The following is a 27,958-nucleotide window of genomic DNA, read 5'->3' as shown; positions in this document are numbered from 1 at the left end:
CATGAAAAAAGCAGAATTAGACATTTGTGTTGTCTTCCTGCTAATACAGTGCTACTGGGGACACTGAGCGTCAGCAGTGGTCAAGGAACTCAGCTGTAGCTTTTGCTGGTGACTGACATGCAGGATTGTGAAAGACAGTGTTCAGTACCTTGGGTTTGATCCAGAATTACAGGGAAACAACTTAAGTGTATTTTCATTATTACTAATAGGTCTATATGTTGTTAAATATGAAAGAGCTGTAAGCTCTCATTAGCTTAATTATTTATATTTTATCCCTTTTAAGCTTCTTTTTGTTTGCTTTGCTTGCTTACAATTTAGTTTCTAAACAGCAGAGGTTTTGTACTTTGGATGTCCTGCATTGTATTTTGGAAGTCCTGCATTATCCAGATATGCTGCAGAGAAACATCTATTTGTACAGAGGAAGACTGTCTCTGCCAAAGAAACAGTTTTATTGTTGTATGGTTTGGATATGATTCAATTAGGTTAAATACTTTAGTAAATTCTATTAGCTGTAATTCTCTAATCATCTGACTTTCCCAAATATGCTGGAATATAGGTTCTGCTTTTCTCTTTTACCTTGAATATGTAATTTGGAATACAAAATGTTATTCCCAGTTTTTTTATTTGGAACATATTTGTCTTATATAAAATTATGTTTCCCTTCACACATCTATTATATACAAAAAGAATGACATTATCATATTAATTTGTAAAAAATGGTAAGTTTTTTCGAGGGCCATTGTGTTTTCGGTATGCTAGAAGTAAATCTACAGCTTGGGATGTTTTACGTAAATTAAAAGGGCCACATTTGCTTTACACAGTTTCTTCATCTATGCAGTTCATTAAACTTGCTTAGTGCACCACTGCTGAATATAAATAATAACTGCAGCAGTGGTATTGATTACTTAGGTACCTGAGCTTGTGTCTACTGTTGGCTTTAAAGCACTAAGAAACTTCTTTCCTGTTCTGTCCAGTTAGGAAGGAGCATTTTTTCCCCTATCTTGTTTCCTGAGGATTGTTAATTCTGGATTCCTAAAATCATTAACTCCTAGGGACTGAAACTCCTTGTCATTGCAGCAGCCGTGTATGAACTAATGCAGTAATCGATGCTTGCACTACACTGCAGAGATTTGTTTTGATGACAAGAACTCTCGTTAGCCCTGTTTGGTGTCCGTGGTGTCGAATGTTTGACACTGCAGAGTAATTTGGCTTAGAATCAGGACGCAAGGACCTTGTGACTTCTTTTACATCGTCTCCTTCACACTGAAGTGGATTTTTGCTTGCATTACGATTTTGCTACAGTTGCAGGCTGGAATTCATCAACCTACTAGATGCCAGTTGTGCTTTAACCATTCTGTTGCTGATGCTGCTATGTTTGCTGGGTTTCTTCAGTTTCTACTCCATACGTTTCATTCAGGGACAGGTAAATAAGGAGCTATATAGTGCTGAGGTTTTAGTTATATTTTTGTATTTCATATTTTTTTAAAATATTTTTTATGTCTCTTTCTAACTGTGCAGCTTGAGTGATGATCTGTCCGCAGAATGTAAAGTATTAATTGTAGCAAATATTCATCCTAAGTAGGGAATAAAGAACCATTTTGCTTTTAAGTCTATATTTTAGTTACATTTATATTTTGAAAGGGTCAAATATATTTTGACGTTAGTGATGTTACGTGGAATGAGCTTTTAAAAAAGACTTGTGTTTTGAAAGTAGATGTCAAAATGTAAATGTGTTTCTGAAAAGTAATTATAATATTCCTAATGCATTATGACTTCTGCATTTTTGGAGGAGTCATGGATAAAAAAATATCAAAATTTACTTCAGGAAGCAAATAAACATTTCTGTGTATAATTTCTCTTTGGCAGAAGACAATTGATATGTCCTCAGTCTCCTATATTGTGCTATTGTTAGGAGCTTTAAGAAGTTTAGAACGGAACATGATTCTGTTACTTTTATTTTTGCATATTATTTAGGGGGAAAAAATCATTAAACCCATGTATATAGAATAAAAATATATTTATTTGGCATAATATACAATTATGGTTATAATAATATATGTGTTATAATAAATGTGCAGTTCTGGTTATTTTGTACGTTGTTTCTGCATGATCATAGTGATGCATTGCACTTTCTGATTGGGGAAGGACATCAGTATTTTCCTTTTATATCTGAAATAAGGTCCTCATCTAAATCACTAAAGGATCACAGGGGAAAGTGAGAGGAAGGACTCACCATTCCAAGTTCTTTGGGATTAGGCCGTGTGATGAGGATAACAAATACCTCTAAAATCCTATATCTAAGTAGTTGATGGCACTGCCTATAAAAGTTGGTTTTGAAAAGTAATTTTTTCACTAGAAGAATTAATCCTAAACATTTATGATAGAATAAGTAATGAAAGAGGTTTTATCCTCTTGAAAATAACATCTGTGTTAGATAAAGTATATTAAGATATCCATGTGTGAAATTAATTTAATTCAGCAAAGTTTAGGGGATAATTAGAGTTCACTGAAGGCAGAATATGGAGGGACGCATTAGAGAAAATGGGGTTGAACAGCAATCAAAACAGAGATGGAACAGAAACAGCAGCAGGAATATCAGGAAGACAAAATGCTGCTATGGCTGGGAAGAGAGAATAGTCAGCCTTAGCTCTGCATAGAATTTGAAGGATAAGACTGGAGAAAGCCTTTGGCTAAGGTCAAAGTCTTGCATTCTCTCGCAGTTAATATATTGTGTATAGCTACATAAAGAAGGTAAATCCCTGTTTCTTCTTCAAGCTGCTCACTGTGGTAGACAGCCTTAAACTGCATTCTAGTGACTTCTTGCACATTTTGGCAAAAGTAGATGAAGAAAGTGAAGTGGGATTGGGATTGAAAAATACAGAGGTGTGACACCCTGCGTTGTGATGATTCAAGGCTGTGCTGTGGGCAATAGGCAAACAGCAGCATGTCTCCAGCCTATGCAACAGCATAGAATTGGGAGATCTAAAAGATACTTTAAAATCACTTAGCACCACATCCCCTGGCCCAGTATCAGTCTCTCTTGAAAGCATTTGATTCTTTTGTGTAGTAGACTGTAGAGATATAAAGGACTATTAAACCAGGCTATCTATAGCTCTCTGGACATTAGATTTAACTCATCTCTCTCTCATAACTACACTTCAGTATGCTAAATATTCCACTTTGAAAACTGAACTGTGTGCTGCAAGGAGAGAATTTGAGAGACTGAGCTGTCATCAAGGTCACTGTCATGTCAAGGTGTTGGTTAGGTGCACAGGTGCCCAAAAGAAAAATCATGTTGCAGAGTAAAGCAAAACCGAAAAAACCCCTAACGACAAAACCTTAAGTTCCTCACCAGTTTGACCTTTTGAGGTATTTGGTTACAAAAGTAGGCAAGGCAACCAGAGACTGATCTCTGGCCAACCCTGCTAATTCCCAGAATGAAAGGTTAGTGGTTTTCAAACAGCAGCCAGGCTTTTATGCTATCCTCTCCTGTTATCATTGTGATAGATTATATGCATCTCATCACCTTCTGCACAGCTAATTTTCAACTGCTGGGTTTCTCCCTGTTTCTACACTTGTTTATCCTGGTCTGAGTGTGGAGCCATTTCCTTGTTGACTCTGAACTGGGTCCTCTTTTTCCAGTTTGTTTTTCTAGTTTGTCAGGATAGCTTTGAAGTCCAGTTCTGGCCTCCTATAAAATAGCCATTCCTTTCTCCTTGGCATCAAGTCACTTACAACTCTAATATGCTTCTGATTCATTGCCTACAGCAGTAGTGTGTTGACTATTACTAGGGTGGCTGCCACTGGAACAGGCTCCCCAGGGAAGTGGTCACAGCACTGAAACTGCCAGAGTTCAAGAAGTGTTTGGATGATACTCTCAGGCACGTGGTGTGATCTTGGGTATGGACCCATGCAGGGCAAAGGGTTGGACTCGATGATCCTTGTGGGTCCCTTCCAACTGAGCATATTCTGTCATTCAGGGACACTGTATTCCAGGCAAAGACTACAGACCCTGCTTAATGAATACTTGGGAGGATTTTTGTTACAAATTTTAGCTGTTAGAATATGATTTTCTAAATAGTTTTTCACCTTATGCAAGTTTTATTTAGACACTTTCTCTGGTGTGATTCTTATCGTGACATCTCATAAAAAAGACTCCTTCTCAATGGAACATATTTGACGTCTGCTCTTACACATAATTTGCTGATAGAGCCAAATGGTAGCAGACTCTTACCATAGTATTCTAGACTGGCAAGTACTTTGTACTAGGTACTAGTACTAGGGACTAAATAGTTCCAGAATAATCTCAATTGCTTTTGCATACTTTACTGTTTGCACTGAATTGTGTGTGTTTCTAATTTTGTTTTGTATGCTTCCTGGTACTTGATGACTGCAAGTTACTCTCTCGTAGGCAACTTTCAGTCAATTCTTCCAGAAAATGAAACATTTATGACTTTGCTGGTCAGTCTTGGACTGCATTTCTCCTTCTTCTGTATTGGGCTGGGGTTTTTTTATGTTGGTATTATTTCCTCATATGCTTCCACTTTTGCTGCTATGGCTGCTTCCTTATTTTCTGTAAGGTTGGGTTGTTTTGGTTTTGATTTGTTTCAGTTTTTTGGTGGTTGGATGTTTTGAGTTTTGGGGATTTTTGTTACATTTTTTTAGACAGATTTTTGATTTTTCTTCTGCTCAGCTGCCTTCCCTTCCCAAGTTTGTTAATTTTCACATTATTAGCTCTTTCCTCTTTACTGGTGGAAAGCAAAGCTCCAAAGGTCCTTTCCTGTACTAGTCTATGATCTCTTACAGTACACTGCAAGGATTCTTCCTGCAGTATTCCCGTCCAAACTAGAGAACCAAAACCTGTCATTATCTTTTAATGCAGCATAATTGAGGGTTCTCATGAATGTTAATTTAAAAAAAAAAAACAAACACAACCAAACAAAAAGCCCCCAGCTAAACCAAAACAAACAAAAAAACCCCCCAAACCCTCATCAGGCTGATCTTGGTGCTCTGGAGTGTGTCCCCATCGTGGTACTGCTGAAGTGCCTTTGTCTTTAATCAGAGAATTTCATCTGCTGCATTTCCTTCTGCAGGCCTGAAGCTCAGAAAAACTAGTTTGGTTTTTTTTCCCTCCTCAGACTTTCCTTTTTGTTTGAATATTAATTATCTCTCCCAATTTTCATGAAAATTCAATAATAACTTTGATTATGAAATACGGTCTTATTTCTCGAGTAACTTGTTCAGGTTTGCATGATGGACTCTGTGTGTGTATGCTGGACAATCAACAGAAAGGCTCACTGTCTTTCTCCCTTCCCCTGGTCCTGTGGATAATAAGCCTTGCTTTCAGTTGCTGCTGTTTCTATCAGCATGTTTATAAACATTGTGTGTTTTCTTCTGTATCTGAGCAGAAATGCCTTTATTCTTTCCACACAGTAGTAGAAAATGTGTCTTCAAATAAGTCTCTCTGGGCATTGCCTGTTTTCATCACCTTATTTAGCTATCAGGGCATTGATACCTTACTGGGCATTGTTTCCATGGGACTTCTAATGCCTGACATTGTTTTCTGGTTTGCTAATCCTTCTTAAAATTTCTAGCTATTGGCAGTATAGAAACACCCTGGGGTTTGAGGAGAATTTATTTTCAGCTTTGATTTTCAATTATAATTTGTTAATTAATCTGTCTTTAACAAATACTAAGATAAAAAATATGCAATTGAAAATTTTTAAAATTCTCAGGGGAAAAATACCAGAAGAGACCAGAAGAGACCAAAATGGAAATATTACCTTTTTTTTTTTTTTTTTTTTTTTTGCAATTAACGCCTACTCAGTTGGTTTTAAATGTATACAGGAGAGAGAAAAAAACCCCAACCCCCAGGAAAGAAAAATTGTGCTAGGCTGAAGAAAAGAATAGGATATTTGAAGTGCTGGGAATTCCTTCGTAACAGCAGAAAAGTTTTTAAGAACTGATCAGACTTTTCAACTACAGGATAGTTGTGTATCCATGTCTCCAAAATTACGAGACCATGTGACTTTTTGAGATAACTTGTTATACATTTTTCAAGTTTCATCATATGCTGAACAAAAATATTATGAAGAAATCATGCCAAAGCTTAAAGATTTAATTATATGAAACAAGAACTCAATAAAGGTGTTAATACAGTTAGTGTCAATATTGAATTGGAATTAAATAGCAATAATAAATTCATTCAGAGAAGGTCTAAATTTCAAACAGGAAATCTCCTTCCATTCATCTGCAGAATTATCTTCCACTCAAGAGAATAATCCCAGTCAGCAAAATCAGCACTCAGAGCTAGCCCTAAGATAACAAATTTTCCTTGTCTTTAGATGCCACAGTATCAAAAATCAATTAAAATGTTTACTTGCTGATTTGAAGTTCCTGATGCTAACCACTTTTCTGGTATCCTCAAGAAAATATTTGTGATAAACCTTTCAAAAGAAATTCTCAGAATAATGGAAGTTCATGTATCTTGCTCAGTATTTTACATTTCTAAGTCTTTCACACTTTTTGATGACCATACAGAATATGTTTCTGTGGACCATCCCTGTGTGAATCATATATATTCTTGGACTTACATGCTTGCAATAAGACTTATACATCCTTGAAATAGCAGTTTAGATGGCCCCTGAGATAAAAATAAGTATCTAGCTAGAAAGGGTTGATGAACTCTTGAAGACTTAGTGTTTGAGTGAAGGAACTAAGTAACTGGCTGAAGGATTCTCATAAGCAGACTCCCTAGAGATTTGAGAAACTTAGAACTTCTTCCTTGTTATGCTCCTTGTGTCCATGTTAAAAATTTTAGAGACATTCAAAAATTCTCAGTTTGTTGCTTGACTAGATAGGTTGTGCCTTTTTGGCTTTAAGCTTCTATTGGCAAGATTAGTAATCCTTGCTTTCAGTAGTTTATAAAGCCTTGCCACAACCCTGAAATAATTCAGGTAGGATGTCCATTTTGTGAAACATACAAATGGGCCTTGTTGTTTTTGTGTTGGAAGGTCTTTTGCAAGTGTATCTTTTGAGAAACCTTCAGCCGTCAGTGAACACAAGTGCAATACTTTCTTATAAAAAAGTATATGTCTAAACTGTACACCTAGTTAAAAGAAAATCACAATCTTTGAAATGAAAAGTCTTTGTTAAATAAATATCTGGATAACAAACTCAAGTTATGATTTAAGTAGTCCGCAAAACATTCACCTTGCAACCAGATAAAGAAAGTATATTGAAAGACTTTTTCATAATCAGCAAATGACTTTTTCCTTTGCAAAATTGAAAATAATTGTGAATTTGCAAACTCTTGTAAAGAAACAACTTGGCAATAGTAACTAAGGGAGAAGTCAAATGGATTTTCCTTTTCACTAGATTTTAGCTTAATATTAGTGCCCTTAGCAATCTAGATAGTATTCAATGACTTCACTACTTCCTTGCTTAATTATTTCTGTATTTCTTGTTTGCGAATATCTATTCAGCATTACAACTTCTTATGTGCTCACAATGTAGCTACCACTTTAAAAAAGATTTTTAAACTAAGGAGTTTGTTTCAAAATAAAATGCTGAACTGTTCATTTTGTATGAGAAAGAGTATGAAATGTCCTTATCTTCTAAACACAAAAGTAACGAATAACCATTTATTTTTAGTTTGTACTGAATAAGCCTAGGTTGTCAGTTATCTAAATCTGAAAGCTTAGTGCTTGATAAAGCTCTATAGACCCTTTTCCAACTATTTTTTGTTACTCAGAAATTTAATTAAGATATAGAAGTGCAATTTTATATCTCATCATTCCATTAAAATACCTAAATATTGAATTGAGGGAGCAATCTGAGAGGCTGGTTCTAGCTTTGGGAGCTATAGGGACCACAGTTATATGCACCAGATCTGTACCTGAAATAGGAGTACTATATGTATAAATTGTCACTGGTATGGAGTACTAGTCTTTATTTTAACTTTGGAGTCTTACAGTATGTCAATATTCAATGCTTAGGACATATGCCAGCAGGGACCTCAAATCCAATGCAACTGTATATTTTCAGTACAAAAGCAAACCTAAATTTCATAGCCTTGTGGTGCATTCTTCCCACATACTGCATGATCCAGCCTGTCCTTGAACTGCATAGATGGTAAAACACAGACCTTTTCTGCAAGAATTTAAGTTCTAAACTGTAGACATCTAAAGTGGGTTGGTTTGAATTTAAGGAGATAAAGAGCATTTTTGTGAAGCTTTGTGAATTAGGCAATAGGCAGCTTTTGAATTCTCTGCTTGCCACATAACTGCCAGGATTGCTAGTCAAGCCAGGGTACTCATGTTTTCTCTCTATGTGGTTACTTAGCAGCTTGAACTAGAATGATTTAAGCGTATGTTGTTTATACAATGAATTATTTTTCTGACATGATAAAATGATTAGAATTTTTTTTCCTGTGTGTAGAAGTACTTCCTTGCTTAGCAATATGACCTGTCACATCTGTAACAGCAACTAGATGTTTTTAATGGTGGGAATGGTGTGCTGGACATTTACCAGTAGCATGCAGAGTCGTTTTCCAACTCATGAAAACTCAGGCTATGAAGAAGAAAGGCAATCAAGTTAATGTATGGAGTTTTTTTACATTTGTTGTAACTTTCTGTAGGCTGGTATGTGGCTTCTATTGATTTTTACCTTGTGAAACAATTGTTCATTTCCATGAGATATTGATCTAGTTCCATGGGAACTTTCACAACAGAGGATGTTCCAGTTCTTTCACAAACTTTATTGCTGTTTAATGCAGGCTATATTTAATTCCAAAAACTAACAAAAGTAAATACATAAATGACATGTTGTCCATGTTGTCTTGTCTACAGTGACCATGAAATGGTGGAGTTCAAGATTGTTAGGGCAATGAGGAGGCCACATAGCAAGCTTGCTACCCTGAACCTCAGGAAACCAGAATTAGGCCTCTTCAGGGATCTTCTTGATAGAGTACCATGGGATAAAGGCCTGGAGGGAAGAGGGACCTAAGAAAAATGGCTTCTCCAAGCTCAGGAGCCATGAATCCCAACAAAGAGGAAGTCAGGCAAAAAACCCAGGAGGCCTGCATGGAGGAACAGAGGAGCTCCTGGACAGACTCAAACACAGAAAGGAAGCCTACAGACAGTGGAAGCAAGGATGGATAGCCTGGGAGGAATACAGAGAGATTGCCTGAGCAGACAGGGATTAGGTTAGGAAAGCTAAAGCCCCGGTAGAATTAAGTCTGGCCAGGGACATCAAGGGCAACAAAGAAGGCTGAGAGAAAAGTATGTCAGTGATAAAAAGAAGACTAGGGAAGATGTGGTCCCTTTTGGGAAGGAAACGGGAGACCTGTTTATCTGGGATGTGGAAGGCTGAGGTACTGAATGACTTTTTTGCCTCAGTCTTCACTGATGAGTGCTCCAGCCACACTGTGCAGGTTGCAGAAGGCAAAGGCAGGGACTGGGAGAATGAAAAGGTGCCCACTGGAGAAGATCAGGTTTGAAACAATCTAAGGAACATGAGAATGCACAAGTCCATGGGGCCTGACAAGATGCTTTTGCAATTCCTGAGGAAACTGGCAGATGAAGTGGCTAAGCCACTATCCATCATATTTGAAAAGTTGTGGCAGTCTGGTGAGGTTCCCACCAACTGGAAAAGGTGAAACATAACCCCCATTTTTAAAAAGGGAAAAAAGGAAGATTCGGGGAACTACAGGCCAGTCAGTCTGACCTTTGTGCCCAGCAAGGTCATGGAGCAGATCCTCCTGAAAACTATGCTAAGGCACATGGAAAATAAGGAGGATATTGGTGACAGCCAACATGGCTTCACTAAGGGCAAATAATGCCTGGCAAATTTGGTGGCCTTCTACACTGGGGTTACAGCATTGGTGGATAAAGAAAGAGTGACTGACATCAGCTACCTGGACTTGTGCAAAGCATTCAGCCCTGTTCTGCATGACATCCTTGTCTCTAAACTGGAGATATGTGGATTTTATGAACAGACCACTCGGTGGATAAAGAATTTGCTGGAAGTTCACACTCCAAGAGTTATGGTCAATGGCTCCATGTACAAGTGGAGACCAGTGATGAGTGGTATTCCTCAGGGATCGGTGTTGGGACTGGTGCTGTTTAACATCTTTTTAGGCAACAGGAACAATGGGATCAAGTGCACCCTCAGAAAGTTTGCCAATGACACAAGTTTTGCAGTGTGGTCAACATGCTGGAGGGAAGGGATGCCATACAGAGTGACCTTGACAGGCTTGAGAGGTGGGCCTGTGTGAACCTCATGAAGTTCACAAGGCCAGAGGTGAGGTGCTACAGATGGGTCAGGGCAAACCCAAGCACAACTACAAGCTGGGCAGAGAATGAATTGAGAGCAGCCCTGAAGAGAAGGACTTGGGGGTGTTGGTGGATGAAAAGCTCAATGTGAACTGGCAATATGCTCTTGAAAGCCAAACACATCCTGGGCTGCATCAAAAGAGGTGTGACCAGAAGGTCTAGGGAGGTGATTCTCCCCTTCTACTCCACTGTGGTGAGACCTCACCTGGAGTACTGCATCCAGGTCTGGGCTCCCAACATAAGAAGGACACAGACCTACTGGAGTGAGTCCAGAGGAAGGCCATGAAGATGATCAGAGGATGGGAGCATCTCTGCTATGAAGACAGGCTAAGAGAATTGGGGTTGTTAGCATGAAGAGGAGGCTCTGGGGAGACCTTCTAGGACCCCTCCACTACCTAAAGGAGGACTACAGAAAAGCTGCAGAGGGACTTTTTACAGGGGCATGCAGTGTTAGGACAAAGGAGAATGTCTTCAAGCTGAAAGAGGGTAGATTTAGATTAGATATTAGGAATAACTTCTTCACTGTGAGGGTGGTGAGGCACTGGAACAGGTTGCCCAGAGAGATTGTGGATGTCCCATCTGGATGGGGCTCTGAGCAGCCTGGTCTAATGGAAGGTGTCCCTGGCCACGGCAAGGAGGGGGTTGGAACTAAATGATCTTTAAGGTCCCTTCCAGCTCAAGCCATTCTATGATTCTATGTATTAATTAGAGAGACCAAGTCTGACTATTCAGTTTGTTGAGTAATTTTAGATGCAGCCTCTGAAAATTATTTGTCTAAGTTTCTAGTTATCTGATAGAATTGCTGTATTAATTAACAGCTACATTTTAGGGTCCATTAAATGCCTAACGTGGGTTGACTGACTCATAATTAAACTCTACTTCTTACCTTAAGTATCTGCTGAGAATCTAGTGTGCCTGGATTTGAGTAAAACACTGAAGTGCATTCTTTGCTGAATATCAGTAGTCTGGATGGATTTGGGGAAATGTCTCAGGGTATTTTATTTCCAGTATTCAAGACTCTTTGGAAATCAGCATGACTGGTCATACATGATAACAGACTCTCCCCTATTTTGTGCTTGTTTTGCCTTTGTAAGAGAGACAAGGCTGTAGTTTCCAGCACTTCACAGCTTTTCCGGATCTCACTTGAAATCGTGGTATCCCAGCATTAGCTTTTGGTATGGATAGTGCTGCTGAAGATGAAGTATTTTAGAGAAAAGGTTTTTTTGGTGGTGTGAATTTTGCTTTCCCTTTATTTTGAAAGCATACATGTTGCGGATATAAAACCTTTGGTAATTTATTAAGGGTTTTACTCCCTGTCTTGAAATTCAATTGAAGACTGTGAAAGACTTCTCACAGAAAAAAATCTTGACAAATTTATGTCTTGTAAGATATTATTATATCCCTCTGGATCCAAGAGTAAAGTAATCGAACAGCAGCATATTAATAGGAAAAATATTTAATTGCTATCAGGATACAACTTTTGAATTATTCCCTCAGGAAAAAATGTTTTTAGAAATATCTACTCTGTTTCACTTTTTTGGTCTTAAGTAAATCACACATTAAAACTGCAAATGTGTTTTTAATAATATGCTTTAAGTTGAAATGCATTTTTATATGTTTTAGATATATATCAGGAATGTAAAAAAAAAAAGATACAGTATATGTGTATTTTCATAGGGCTTATTTTTAAGTTGTTCTTGTTTTAAAATTTAAAGAATTATTTTTAAAGTGTTTAAAAGCAGCTTAATCCTATAAATTAATTATTTACTCCTTATAAAAGTAGTTTTTTCCCCTCTATGATGTCTTAAATTTTTCTTATTTTACTAGTTATTTTTTATGACTTTTACCAGTGGAGAGAGTTCTCTGTGTGTAGGGGTTTTTTGTTTTCAGTTTTGGTGGATGTTTTTTGAGAAAATCTGAAATTTTGAAGCTATGCTCTTAGATCACAAGTTTTTGCAAGTTATTTATGTATTCCCAGATCTCTATTATACTAGTACACTAAAGTTATTTTGTGTAATTAAACAAATAGTGAGTTCTGGAGTATGGCAGTGCAAGAAGGGCATAGATAGGTATCAAGTAAAGAAGCAGCAGTTACATAGGATGATCAAGGAGAAATTATTTTTAAAGATATAACAGAGTACTGAATGCAGATGTCTCTAATGTCAATGTTGCTGGCATAAGGTACTTTTTAAGCTCATTTGGGGACTTTGTTAATTTATGTCTTAATTTTTATGTTCTATTTTATGAGTGCTTATGAATAGATTAACTGACATTTTTCATTATAAAACCCTTTTTTACAGTTGTAAATTCATCCATAAGTTTGTGTGCCAGTAGTCTGTATCATAATGAATTTTAGCAGGAATTTTAATATTGTCATTTTTCAGACTGTGTACTTTTCCCAATTCATGCATTTTTGCAGCTTTTAAAATATTCGCCAAATTGTAGGCTTACAGCTTTCAGTGGCTTTCAGTCAAGATGTTTGATTTGATAGCTACCTTTAGAGCTTCTCAGTGTATCATCCATGTTCCAACTCAGTAGAGCTGCATTTGCAATACACTTCCTGCTCTCAGCTTCTGAGAGCAGAGGGTGAAAGAATTGGTGTCGTGGCCAGCTCCTGTGGATGTAGCTCATGGCTTGGAATTTAACAAAGCATGGGACAGAGAGGAAGGTGAAAAGGACAGACTCTTTAAGACTTAGATGTGGGGAGGAGCACATGGGAATGTAGCTTAGTATCAAAGGCTTTGAGGTTAAGGAGAAGTTAAAATACGCAACCTAAAGAAAGGACACCAAAGCCAGAAGAAGAAGAAAACAAAAGATGGATGATAGCAAATAATGGGCAGGGAAGAAGGCAGCAAAGGGTAGGTAGATGGTGAGAACAGGAAAATCAGCAGGTTAGCCAAGACAGGTGTATGAGAGGATCTTGCTACAGCAGGAGCTTAGTAGAGAAGGATGCATGAATTAAGTGGATATGAAATAACAAGAAGGAAGACCATCAAGGATACTAGGGCCAAGAAGCTGAAACTGGGAAGGAACACAGGAAAAGAAAGTAGAGAACAATGTGGATGCACAGTAATGTTTTTGAGCACTTGTGTACACATGTCTGCATGCTGGAGCTGACGTTTATTCCCACCTGAACAATTCTGTATTGCTGAGTAAATAGCTGTGAAACGTGGAGGCAAAGTGCATTGTGTTTTGCCTGTGGTGGGCCAGCACACACAGGAGAGTTGCTTTTTGGCGTTGCTGTTGAGTCCATTACCGAAAATTGGAGAGCTCTGCACCATGGATCCGAGCTTACTGCCAGCTCTTCCGGTGGCAGTGTTGTCCATGGATTTGTTACTGTTCTTGTTGCAATTTTGAAGGTTATACAGGTGTAAGGAAAGATGCTAAAAATAAAACCAAAAGATCTTTAATGTGAAGATAAGCTTTCTAAACTTACTTTCTAAACTGCAGTAGCTAATGAAACTGCAAACTGTCTCATGTATTATGCATATGATAATAATATGTTGTTTAAAAATGAGCTTCTGCATATGATCCTGTAGATGGTAAGCTATTAAAGATTTTATGGATTAGAGAGTGGTACAACTTGTATTTCATAATCAGCATCTAAATATTTGTAGAAAAAGAGTAAAAAATAATCTCTTCTTGTAAATGTATCCTTTTCTTCCTTGGGTTCTTTCTTTCTTCTATTAGATCACTACTCTTACTAGCACACAGGCATCTGACATTATTATTGTAGAGATGTGTTTTATCAAGTAAGATAGTGAAGATGTATTTCCTGAAGTGTACATAAAAAAAAATATGTTTTCTAAAAATATATAGCATATCTAAGTGTAGAGCGGATTGGCAATAAATATCTGATTTTAATGATAAATTAGGATTTTCACCTGGTAACTTTTAAATTATTTGTAGAGTTTGTAGGAATGTTGTTAGGAAAGTGTGTGAAGAGTTGTTCCATTAAAAAACCCTTATTCTGGGCCCTAATTATTTAAAGACTTAAAAAAAATCACTTGTGCACTCAGAAAGCAGTATTAGCAAACTGTTCCACTAACGTATTGTAGATGCCCAAGTGAGAGTGAAAAATGCCTAAAGTGCAGCTATGGATATGAACCTCATTGAGAGGTGACTATTTCCTTCAAGATCTAAAACTAAGCTAAGAAGTGATAGTTTGGATTTTGGTTTGTCTCCATGTTTAAAGGCAGTGTAAGCTAAATGGCAGGATGATCTACTTTTCTTTTCAGATAAAATTAAAAAATATTTCTTGTTTATTTTAGATCAAGTTTTTATATACTTCTGTTATTGCAAAAGAACATTAGGAAAAGTTTTTCTCATTTCTAATGACACTATTGCATTTTTATTAATACACTATGACAATGCCCAAAAGGATGAAAAAAACCCCAAGGTTCAGAGCTTACAGATATATTCTGTTAAACTAGTGCTAGCACAGAAGTATTTCAGCCTTATTCCTACTGTATCTGTCTCATGTCTAGCCTACTTCATTCTCTTATGTCCCTCCAAATACCACCTGTACGCTTCCTCTTTGTAAAGAAAATTGTGCTCCAAATTGCACTACCCATTATTCTTTCTATTGCAACTCCTACCTGGTCCTTTTTCTCCTTGGAGTGCACAGTTATATCAGTCCTCTATCACAGAAAACTGCCAGTGAAGTTGGTAGTTTTCTGCTACCAGGTCAGCCCTCTACAGCTGTAGTATATTTAATCAAACTGTGGTGGTTTCCTTAGCTTTCCATAAATTCGTATATACTTACTGTGGTGTTATGCTCTGATGCCTTTTCTCCCAAATCCTACCCACAGTGCCCTCCTTGACCCGATAGGCTGATGGCTTCCAGACCACTGTAATTCATGGGCTTATTCTTGATGTACATAGTGTAAATGTTTGTCTCAAGTGAAATAGAAGATTGCAGCATCGTACCTGCTGTCCGTACTATTTGCTCTATTTGTGTGGCTGTTTTCTCTGGTGCTCTGTTATCTGTTATTAACTCCTGTGCCTCTCTGTCTGTACAGTACCTGTCACCATGGTATTGATCTTTGCAGATTCTAGAGTGTGCTTGACTGTTCTGTCCTTAACTGTAGCCTATTTTGTGGAGTATTCTCTCTTGTGAGCATTTGCTATGGAGATAGTGGGGAGGAGGAGGACTGTGAATGCAGTGCTTTGGGGTCCATTCTTGGAGGATGACTGGGCAAAGCAAAAAGCAGACAGTGCACACAACGAATTTCTGAGGTGCAATTCCTGAAAAAGCAGAGGTCCAAATAAATGCATTATTATGTGGTTTTCTTTTTATATTAATAGGCTACATTGTTTTCATATTGAGATGTTAATTTGAATGATAGTAAAGGTTTTGTATTTGCTTCATCAAACTACTGCACTTGAAAATTCATACATGCAGAAGTAACCATTCATATTACTTTCTCTGCTTGAGAGATTACACATTTCTTTCTACTCATATTCTTCCAGGTGACTTGGATTATTACTGGCTGGATCCTGCCACGTGGCACAGCAGGGAGACGTCCCCTATTAGTTCGGTAAGAAATAGAAAAAAAGAGATTTATAAGTATGAATTAAAATGTTTGCTAATTATTTCAGTTCAGCATAGTTATTTGGCTGTAAAAAATATTCTATATAAATTATATGAAAACTTGGTTTAGAGGACCATGGAAATGGAAATCAGAAAGAAATTTTCATCAAAATGTATATTTGTAGAATTGCCTGAATTTTAACTCGAATTTAATTCTTTCATAGTCATGACACTAGAGTTCACTACAAACCACAAAAAAAGCAGTTGTGAGTGTGATGCTGCTCTGGGAGAGATTGGTGATTTTTTCTATTGACTTGGAGTTGGAAAGGATAATTTTGATTTTATTATAGAGTGAACATCCATATGGTAGAACTGCATTATGTGTATTATTCTAAAGAACAGAATTTCTGAATGTGCTTTTCAGGGTCATGCAATTTGAAAGTAAATGTTTAAGTTTATTACCTAGGGTATGTTTTAAATGTGAGACCCCTGGTGGCCTAGTGGTTAGCGTGCAGGACTTTCACTGCTGCGACCACGGGTTCAAATCCCGGTCTCCTGGCCTGATGGAGGTCGTTAGCCCTGTGTGGCCATCCATCTATGAGAAGGACACTCTAAACAAACCTACGTCCTGAGGACCTCACTGCCATTGTCCAAGCTTGCTTGGCCCCGGCAGATGAACCTTAGGATTAAAGGGTGGGCTCAGTTCAGCGCAGGCTGTGTCTCACCTAAAAAATCCATTGCGCAGGCTGGAAAGGTAAAAGACCTTTCCCCAAATCTTCGTTCACGAAGATGGGCCATTATTATGTTTTAAATGTTTAATTCTATTGAACTTTAAAATGTATTATAATTCTACCTGCAGACTTAGTGCTGAGATTTTCTTGCTGAGAGTGTAAATGTTTAATGTTGCCAAAGTCCAACATATATAATAATAGAAAGCTCAGGTGCGATATGTAACATATCTGAAGGATGTTTGTGTCTACTGTGACATAATGATATAGAAATTGTATTGTTTTATACATGTGCATCTAAATACTGGAAGATGTTCACACTTCTTTAATTCCACTGCTTGGGGTTTTTTTTAACAGCATCCCGTAACGTGGCAGCCTTCCAAAGAGGGAGATCGCTTAATTGGGCGTGTTATTCTTAACAAGAGAACAACTATGCCAAAAGAATCAGGTGCATTGCTGGGGCTAAAAGTAAGTATTACGTGGTTTGTCTGCTAAATGGAAGAAAGCTCCACTGACCTTAGACATAGAGGTCTAACACACTAAATCAGAGGACGCTCCAATCATATGGTCTTTTGACAAAAAAATGGATTCCTCTTTTTGAGTAACTTTTGAAAGCTATATATGTAACTTATGAATGTAAATACATTTGCTCCTTCTATGCACTCATCCAGTCATCCATGACAAAAGACCTGAACTGTTTTGATTAAAACAGATTCCTGTCTGCAAGACCTATACTGCCCATTACAATACGCTAGTGGAGTCCTGCCTTTTCGAGCTCTCCTGTTTGCAATTCAGTCAAGTAATACATTTTATAATCCACACACATAAATATCATATGAATGCAAATGTTTACAAGGTCATTTTTTAAAATCCACACAGCCATTGGAAAATAGAAATTTTGTAGAAAGAAACTAAAAATATACACAAAAATTTGCAAAAACCCTCTTAAATCATAGTAGAGGTTAAATTAAATGTAATTCCTTAATCCAGTGCCCTAAAACCGAGACACTGGCAGCACTGTTCAATTGACTTAAATCCCTAACTTGGTCATTTGTAGCAGATTTTAAAATCATATCTCTAACTTACAAGAACACTTGAAAGAGAGAGTGTGATACTTTTGAAGCTGGTGGAGAATACAGTTCAAGCATTTCTCTCTCCGTGTATATTTTTAAATCTGTGGAGCTCCAAAGATGACTGAGAGAGTTTGGTTTGGGTATCTTTCTCTCTCCACTAAGAACAACAGAAGCAATGCAAAATCTGAAATATTCCCACTGTGACATGAGATATTGTGGCATGGTAATACAAAAGATGAAAACAGCTTCACTCTACTTTGTGTTTAGTGGTTTGTAGCACAAGGCTGATTTTTGCTGGTGGCAAGCAATTCTATTTGAATATGTGAGAAAAAAAGGTTGGTCCTAGTAGGAAATGTAGTAAGTAGAGTTTGTCTTTGATTTTTCAAGTTTTGACAGTTTTTTGTAATATGAACTAAGGCCCTCACTGATAAATTTTACACATTATCATGTGATAACATTCTTGGCAGGTAGGCTTCTGAATCTTTTTTGATATTAATGCTCCTACTAGTTATTGTGATTGCAACATGGGGAATTAATACTTACTGAACCAACATTCCACTGTTTTTGTTACAAAACCCCTCCCAGGATATTCTTCGGGAAAAAAAAAAACAAAAAAAAACCCCACCTGAGTGGGGAGAGTAATATAGCTAAAGAGAATAGCAGGTCAGCAAGACTGCATTTCCTTTGTTTATATTTTATTTGAAATCTAACCCCTTGAGAGCACTTTTTTTTTTTATGTTCCTGTATCTTGTAGTTCTCTTCAAAAACAGATATGTTCAGTTCTGTTTAACAAAAGCCAGAAGTTGGTGGTTTGTCCTGTCATATGCTTGGATGAGAGGGCCTGGGTTCACACTCTTTTGAACTGGTTGCCCATGTTTCATAGCAGTATATTTACTTAGTTTTCAATTGTTGTACCAATTGCATTTTATGATTTCATACACTTGATTTGATGCACACTTGCAATTTAAATTTGAGCATAACAGACAATTATTTGTAAAAAATGCATTTGCTTGGTTATTAATTGACGCACTCTTTCTGCAACAGATGCAGATACTTAGCAAACTTCGTAAGAATGATTAGTCAAACACATTTTAAGGAATATTGATTTTATTCATTCTGTGTTAGCTTTACTAGCTTTACTTCTTTTTATCTTTAGGCCTCTGTAAAACTCAAATTGACAATAGATTTGCTTATGCATATTTCAGGTTTAATTTTTTTAAAAATGTGAAAACTGATCTGTCTATATGTTTATGCTTGATATTATGTCTGGTTTGTGGCTTGGAGACTCACAAATTTTTGATTAACCAGGTTGTTGGAGGAAAAATGACAGAATTAGGTCGACTTGGTGCCTTCATTACCAAAGTGAAGAAAGGTAGCTTGGCTGATGTGGTGGGGCATCTCAGAGCAGGTAAATCAATCAGTTGCATATAAAATATATTGTCTTTTAATAATGGCCTATCAAATGCAAATTTTAATTTATATTAACATTCATAATATGATATGCTAATATTTTTAAAATACAATGCTGTAATGTTATTATGGAATGCCACTGTAATGTATTATGGAATACCATGGTTGCCTACATTTCTTATTTATTATTAGTTCCAGTTGCTTGGATGTATTAGCAAAATAAGAGAAACTCCTCAGTAATTCTGGTGTCAGGACTGAGTGTCACTGGTAAATTTCTGTTTGCTAGCTCAGGAGCTTCTTGTTACACTCTACAGGAGCCATGCAAACATTTTTTCAAACTGATTGTGACAAACAAAACTCACTACAGTTACTTTATCTGTACTATAGTGTCACTTGAAGGATGACACACTGCATACACAGTAGATTTTATTAATGCTTCTTTCAGTGTGAATTGTTACAAATACAAATGGAAAACAAGCCAAGAAAATGGTCCTGAAATATTTGATTTCTGTAAGAAATATATATTACATTTACAAATAAATGGATGTGCTGTTGGCACTTTTCAAGCTTCTGAATGAAATGAGAATTATGCACAGCAGTTGGTTTTCAAAGTCACTTCTTGGCGGTTTATATTTTTACCATGGCTCTAAGCAAGAGTTTTCCAAATGTTGTCTTAGCAAACCAAAGCCTATGCAGCATCCCAGGAACCCAGAAGCTCCATGTCAACCTGTATAAATTTAGGATAATTGCATGAAACAGATAGTAATAGAGAAGTAGAAAGGATGACGAATCTCTAAAAATATCCTACTTTATTTTGGCTTTTGTTAATTTTTATTTTTTACTGAGTCCATATACTTGGGATAGATAGCACCACACATTATAGTTGCATATAGACTTTAAATGCAGCTTATAGTTAAAGAAAATAAGTTCCTCTCCACTATCTCCAAAATCTTGAAGTATTTGGACTGAAATAATAAATTTCTAATGTCTGGTCTAGAGATTTTTTTTAAAATCAAGGCTATTTTTAATTTCTAAAAATAGTTTTTTATAGCCAGAATTATTTCACAGAGAAAATACATTGTTTTGCACATATTTTCAATGAATGAAGGGCTGTTCACCCTATTGTATGGGAATAAAACACACAAAAAAGGTGTGGACAAGTCCTTGCTGTTAGGAAAATGCACTTCTGCCCTTACAGAAAACCTCCAAAATTTGTCCAGTTGATAAATCTTTGAGTAATTGTACAAACCTCTTAAATTTTGATAACAGCAAATATGAAGTCTTGCATGAGGAACAGAACATCCCAGTGCAGCAGTAATCACTAGGAGCCAATCAGCTGGAGAGCAGCTTGGCAAAGAAGTGTCTGTAGGTGCTGGAGGACAGTCAAGTTGAACACGACTCAGCAAAGTGCCCTTGCAGCAAGTGCCAGTCATGCAGAGGACTGTATTAACACAGTTGTAGCCAGCAGATTGAGTCAGGTGGTTGTTGCTCTTATTCAGTGCTTATAAGACCGTATCTGGTGTCCTGTGTCCAGTTTGAGCTTGTCTAGTACAAAAGAGGTACTGTCAGACTGGACTAGGTTGGGCAGAGGGACAGAAAATTAATTAAACATGTGAGGTACAAGAAGCTGAGAAAAATGTTTTTGTTCAGACTGGCAATAAAAAGACTATTGGAGGGTCTAATTCTTGTTTTTACCTGGCTAGCGGGAGGCAGTAGAAACCCCAGAGCTGGAACTGTTCTTAAAGGTGATCACACAAGGTCACACTGATCACATGAGAACCAACATGCGCAAGCTGGAATGAGGGATATCCTCTTTGTGAAAACCCTTTTTCTTGTAACCAGAGAGGTCAGTTAAGACTTAGAAGAGGGTACCCATGGGAGGCATATCCTTCCTTTGAGAGACTCAGATCTCATCTGGTCAAATTCCTGAGCAACATGGTCTATCCTTTGATGGTGGCCCTACTTTTAGTGGGGGTTTGAACTAGCTGTACCCTAGAGGTATCTCCTAATTCAAGTTACTATTTCAGAAATCAATATTTCAAAAAAGCTCAGGGATTTTCAGCCTAAGTCTGAAAACTATCACTGCTGAACATGAATCAGTAAGTGGCGGTAGAATGCAAGATCCATTAATATTCCTTCTTAGAGGCATCTTAGATATCCTGGGATATATGCCTCACCTGCAGAAGTGCCTCCATAAGAGTGCAAGTGTCTTGTAGGTCTGCCAGCCAACTTTGTGCAGGTATCTTGGTTATCCTAAACATCTGCAGTGTAAGGTGTTAAACAGTTGCTTCACTGACTGACTTCCAACTCTGAGCTACTACAGTGGGATGCAAGACCAGGGAGTTTATCTCACCTGAAACTGTAGCAGTACATCACAGGATCGTAGAACAGTTGAGGTGAATAGGGACCTCTTGTGTCTCTAGTCCAGCCCCACTGCTTAAGCAGAGTCAGCTAGAGCAGCTTGCACAGGACTGTGTCAAGCATATGTCCGAGTTTTGACTATCTGAATGGTGTTTTACTGTTCCATTACTGTTACTGAGAGCAGAAATCAGATTGTAAGTCTTATATACATCATCTTAGGTGAAAGTGGCAGTGTAAAAGGGCTTGGCTGGTCAAAAAGGTAAGAACTGAGTAAAAGATGAATGGTGGCGATTTGATTATAATTAGCAGAGGTGTCATTTCACTCAAATCTCCATTTGGATCTAGTTTTCAGAAAGAGTAATTGGAGTCAGTTCTGTTAATTTAGCATTCTGACTATCATGATCTAATGTTTAATCATCTGGATAATTTTTTTATTTGTTTTGATCTCCCAATGGCTCTCAAAAGTAAAAAAAGCTTCTTAAGTCCTCTAAAATAGTCATACGGACACCTTGCATGTTCCTCCTTAAGATTCTTAATCATGTTGTACATAGTTTGTCTTCTTCAAAATATGATAGATTCATTACTGTGTAAATTAGGTTTAAATCCTCATTTTTTAGTGTTACAAATTTCACACATGCCCCTGTCGGGTTTTTTTTTGCTTTTAAAATTGTAGCTATTGCAAAGCTGCCTGTCTCTTGTTCCTTTTCACGACTGGGATGCTTTTATCTCTAAAGTTAGATAAGAAGAAATTAGATTTTATTTTAGGGGGAAAAAGAAGTGTTAGTTTATAACAGTTGTTAGCTTTAAAATGGAGTCAGAATTGCAGAAGAAACTGAGTCTGTTTTCACTAGGTTGTATATATTTTAAAGGAAGTTCCTAGGCAGTATCTAATTCTTGTTCCCCCCCAACAGAATGTTATATAACAAATATTGGAAGTATTTTAAAACATATTAGCTAAACAGCATGGTAGAAAATTTAACTTAAGTCAGTAAACATTTATTGAGTCTGTCATTAGCAAGCACTCATGTTTTAAAGAATGCTTTGAAAGCCAGTGGAATATTCCTGTGGATATATCCTGTGGAGTACTTTCTTAAAATACCAAAATATAGACTGTTTTGGAAAAAGGACTGACAACCGCTGAACAGAAAGAGAAATTGAAGCAATATGTTTTATTAGATAGGACTTCAGTTAGGATAGTTTTCCTTGGCTTCTTAACAAGTGCAAGTTTGATCATTTGGCTTGCGTCTCCTCAGAAAGGAACAAAGCCAGAATGTGAAGGGTTGTTCCTGACTGAATCTGATAAAGTCATAGTCATTAAAGTAATTGTCAATAAAGACAATAAATTTAATAAAATACTTTGGCATGAGAGCATGGTTATGAATTTTTGACTGCTGCGTATGATGAGGTGTAAGAGATAAAACGTACCCTATGGTTCCTGCAGCCTAATTGTATATATTGATATTTTTCAGAAAAAATACTTCAAGATTTTCACCTTTTTATAATAAGGCCAAAATACAATGTAATGTACATACCATTTAAATTTTAGAAATGACAAACTGAAAAAAACAGATTATCTAAATGACTTTCAGTTCATGTTTTCCTTTGTGTCGCCCCCAATATCCTCAGGAGACAGGGGCTCGGTCATTGCTTTTATTTTTGATTTGTTTGACATAGACAGTGAAGGCTGTCCTTTCTGTAGGGAAATCAAAATGTAGAGGATGTAAATTGTAATAAAACATCATGATTTTTAAAGGCTTAATAGTACGTATTTATGTTTTTATTTTTTGAGGATTAGCCTATTTTCCAGGTTCATTACAGCTAGTTAATAAAGGCTCTTTTAAAAAGAATTTCATTTCATAGCACAATAACAGGTCCTGTATTATTTTGGAAATACTTAATATGTTTGCACAAGTGGTTTCTTTAATATGTTTTGTGTGTACAAAGTGTAGCTGTGTTCAGAGAAGGAAGCCTTGATAGTGTCTCAAAACCCTTTTTTTTTGTTTCAGCACAGCTTTTTAAATTATTTCAGGCGATGTTACTTGCTAATATAAATTTCATTCTTTGTAAAAGAATATGAAAGTGAGATAAACTTCTCTTTAAATTCAAGGGGATGAAGTTCTAGAATGGAATGGTAAACCCTTGCCTGGAGCTACAAATGAAGAAGTTTACAACATTATTTTAGAATCAAAATCAGAACCTCAAGTTGAAATTATTGTTTCAAGGCCTATTGGGTAAGGCTAAAGACTTCTTTCTTAAGCACAGTTATTACTCCTGCTAAGGGGTCTTTTAAAGGGATTATTTGTGATTTCATTATTTTTTATTGCTTAATAATGGAATATGATTCACTTTCTACTACTGACATTCAATATATTCCATTTTCTTCACTACCATTTACAATCTTGGATCTTTGCAGTGACAAATGTATAATATATGTATTTATAAATATAAATGTTGTTCTCTGTATGGTCAAAGGAATATGATGGTGTTTACCAGGTGGCAAAGGCAAATTGGTGAATTAAGTACACCTGTGCTTTTCAGTGTGGTTTTCAGGCTTTCAGCTTCACTAGATCAGAATAACTTATACAAGTCTTCATGAGTTATAGAGAAGCATTTCAGGATCCTAAGAAGTCAATGCTAGTAGGATTTTAAACAGGCCTTCTTTGAAGAGCTTAAAAAAGGAAATGTAACACTAAATTGAAAATACTGTATTTATCCTTAAAATGGTTGTCATCAAAGTCAAAAGTGGAAACAAAAGGTTTCATCAAAAATTAGCATTAACATTTTGTGTTTATAATCTTTATTTTCATTTATTATGAATCAAGGTTCATAACAATTCTTATATTCTTGATAGACTAAATAGAACTTAGAAAGAAAATAAAATTTGTTTGAATTGCTAAGATTAGTGGGGTTGGCCCTGCAATTGTCATAGTTGTTTTATTGATATCAAGAATGTTTTGAGCTGTGTTACGGGAGTGAATATGAATCATATATTTTAAATTCACATTTATATTGCAGAACAGAGTCATGTGATTAACAATTAAAAGTGAATCTTGATTAGTTAAAAAAAATTAAAATTAAAAGGATTTAAATCTTCTTATAGTTTGTCACCTTCTCAGATTTCATGTGCACTCACTGTATATCTCTAAATAACACTGCCCTATAGGTAGATGATAAACCGTTTCCTCCTTACACATGATTATTTCATTTTGAATTTGCTATTTTTTGTCCTATTTATAATTTTTGCTTGTCTCAAATGATACATTTTCAGCTTTAGAAACAAAAAACTATTAGTTTTCTTTCTGATTAAAACATTCTTTTACATTTTGATTTTTGATTTTGTCTATACTGTGTGAGTGTAGCTGTATTTTGCAAATAAATTCTGCCTTTTTGATGGCAGTCAGCATTAAAAGTGCTTAAATAAAACTAATATTCATTGGTAATTCCACCTATCAATTTGACCTTCTAATGGAAAACAAAACCTTGATGCAATAATAGTGTCTGTTAAAGGCTAAATTACTGTCCAGATGGAGACTGTGGGGGAATAGAAACCTTATTTCACATTTTTTGAGTAAGATAAATGAGCAGACGTTCTAGACTGAAAATTGCAAATTCAATCCTACATCTTTGTAATTTACAATAAAATGCCTTAAAAGAATTTTTGAAGTCGAGTTTTTATGATCAAATGATCAAAAAAGAGATATGTTGATATTGGACGTGACTTAATTCCATGTCTCAATGGAAGAAAACCTGGAAAATTATTTGTACAACTGATGTAAAAGCAAAGTGCTAGATTAGTATTTTAAATAATTTGATCAATATAATTGCAAATGTTATGTGTCAAACTTTAAAGTATTGAAACTTTTTTTAATATTTCAGTACTAAGCCAATGGAATTATTTTAGTCTACATATTTGATAAATCTAATAATTTTGAAAAATGAAGTAAAAGGGGACCTCATTCCAGTGACATATTCCTGTAAAAAACCGAAAGAACATACTATACTTTTTGGAAGTGTGTTTAAAATCAAAGAACGTTCCTGAATATGAGTGGTGGATTTTACACTTAAAAAATGTACCCGGAAATAGTACCAATAAAATGTAAAGTTTTGCTTTTGATGACGCATGCATAGTTTTTCCATATATAGTAAAAATAGAGCACATCAGATTGTGCTTTTATTTTGAGGTAAATGGAGTCTTGGCATAAAGTTTTTTTATGTAATGTAGCACTATTCATGTAAAGCTGTGTCTCAGTTTTTTTTCTTTTGCTTGAGGGCTGGGTTGTTTTGGGTTGTTTTAATGAGAAGAACAAATGAATATCCCAAAGTGACTAGAACATATAACTTTGAAATTTACATATAAATATAACTTTGTAATTTACAGATAGTTCTTTTTTTTCCAGCAGTAATGAGTCAAAGCCCTGTTGTTTTGTATCAGATTGGGATTTACCTGTCTGATACAGGTATTTACCTGTCTGATTTACCTGTTGTCTTAAAATAACCAAAAATTTCAGACATACAACAAAGGAAATTCTGATATTATTAAACAAAAAGAAAGAGCATACTGCACAGGCTTTTTTTTTTTTAATAATCTATGTAAATTGTGTTGTATAATGGGAAATGCTTTTCCTGCATTAACAGATTACTTTGATTTTCTCCCTACCTTCACCTTGTCTTGTTTACCAAACTATGTCATTGTTTCAAGCTCATGACCAGGAATTTTATTTCATCCCATCCATCAAATTCGGTATATCAAAGTTCTGGTGGCTACTTTAGGTGCTGACTCGGCAAAATTGAAGCTGCTTTATACAGCATGAAGTGATAATCCATTACATCTTAAATTCCTGTGAGGGAATAGGTTCCCGAAAGGCTCAAAAAGTGTTATTTTGTCTGCATAATTTAAGTGTTTTCATCTCTCAGTATTAATAATGCAAATAATGTAGCAGAACAGTTAATGGTCTTGATTTAAAAATTCCTAGCATATTAGGTCTAAAAAGCCCAAATATAACACAGTTTGTCTTAAGTGAATAATGGAAGGACTGTAAGCACACAAATTAGTCTGCCCGCAAATTAGACTGCCAGTTAGAAAATTGCTGTCCAAACAATTTGCTCAGTCCTGTAAATTTGGATTTCTATGTCTACCAGCAAATGTAATTTTAAGTAATGGATGATTGTAGGATGTTTATTAGAGAAAAATGTGAAGCACATAACACTATTAGCAGATGAAGGCATAACAATAATAAACAGTATAACCACAATAGTACTGTGAAAACTGCATAGAAGCTAATTGGCATAGTGCTAATGACTGCAACACAAGGTAGATAAGAAACCTATAAAAATAGGATTATTGGGTTGGCTATCTAAATATGAGGGGAAGAATTACCTATGAATATGCATACAATGTGAGAGGTGGTTAACATAGGACAGCATAGAAAATCCTCTGGCAGTGTGCTTTTTGGAGAAGAAACGTGGCATGGTAACTAACTGTCTCTTGTGTGCTTGGATGAGCTCTATGGGATAGTGCAGGTAAAACAAATTCTTTTTCCTTTGCCTTTGTTTTCCTTGTCAGATGCTAGCTATCTTTGCTTGGATTTCCAAAACTGCTGAAAATGTTGTTTTTCTGGTGTGATTCAGCTCCTCTGTGTGGGCACCATTACTGTGCTCTAGATCCCTGCAAGGGGGCTGAACCTCCATCATAAACCAGGCAGTACTGAACTCCAGAGAGCTTCTCAAGTCTTTCAATTAGTGCATATTGCAGATTGATCTACAGGTTCTGATGGGAAGGAATGGTTTTGGAAATAGCAGAGTGAGCACTGGGGAGAGGTACTCAGAAACTCTTTAAAACTCTCTAGGGTGAAGAAGATGATACATCTTTTCCTAGAGCAACCTGAAAAAGTGTGGGTTACAACCACGTTTGAATTAGGTTTGCCTTCTGACTATATCAGTCAGAGAAATTATAGCTGTTCCTGTGTTTTACAAAATATATATCTCACAAACTATATATCTGCACAGAGTAGTTTCAACCTAAGGTATAGTTTGGTGTAATTTATGTATTCATTGAGGCGTGAAAGGATTAGACATAAGATAATAACGTGTAATATCACATAAGACCACAAAGTACCTTAACCTTCCAAGGTAGAGACAGAAAGACAAAGTTTAATGTCGGCAGCTCTTTACTGGATGTGTGTCTCACACTACTTTTCTCACATTCATATTGCTCCAAAAGGGGAGTAAAATTACAGTTGTGCAACTTTTCATTTTGTTTTTATAATTTTCTTTGGCTAGTTTCGTTTTGAATATTTTAAGTCATGAGCTAGTGCTTCTTCTGAAGAGCTTTTTTGTAAATCATAGTGTCAGAATATTTTCTGCAAACCAAAATTAAAAGTAGGCTAGTTAAGACTAATTTTTTACATAAAAAGTTTTAGGTTATAGTTTCCTTTAAAAAAATGCTAACATTAAAAAAAATACCCCTCACATATTTGATAGTCTAGTACTCCAGTTACCTTTCTTTTGTGCATCTAATAT

The 27,958-nt window shown here is 36.2% G+C and overlaps 1 protein-coding gene across 50 annotated transcripts in view; it reads left to right on the top strand.

Moving 5' to 3' along the window:
* Window positions 1–27,958, top strand: part of RIMS1 (regulating synaptic membrane exocytosis 1) — a 323,050-nt gene that overhangs the window by 168,499 nt on the left and 126,593 nt on the right. For all 50 annotated transcript variants that reach the window (XM_027697399.1, XM_027697558.1, XM_027697738.1 and 47 more), the window contains 4 exons: window positions 15,807–15,874; window positions 16,953–17,063; window positions 18,977–19,076; window positions 23,547–23,670. In XM_027697399.1, the coding sequence (XP_027553200.1) occupies window positions 15,807–15,874; window positions 16,953–17,063; window positions 18,977–19,076; window positions 23,547–23,670 (403 nt within the window). The remainder of the gene's footprint in view (window positions 1–15,806; window positions 15,875–16,952; window positions 17,064–18,976; window positions 19,077–23,546; window positions 23,671–27,958) is intronic.

Source organism: Neopelma chrysocephalum, unplaced genomic scaffold, assembly GCF_003984885.1.
Source record: "Neopelma chrysocephalum unplaced genomic scaffold, ASM398488v2 Primary Assembly neopelma1_23b, whole genome shotgun sequence".
Lineage (NCBI taxonomy): Eukaryota > Metazoa > Chordata > Aves > Passeriformes > Pipridae > Neopelma > Neopelma chrysocephalum.
The sequence above is the reverse complement of the archived record's forward strand: the minus strand, read 5'-3'. Positions and strand labels throughout refer to the sequence as shown.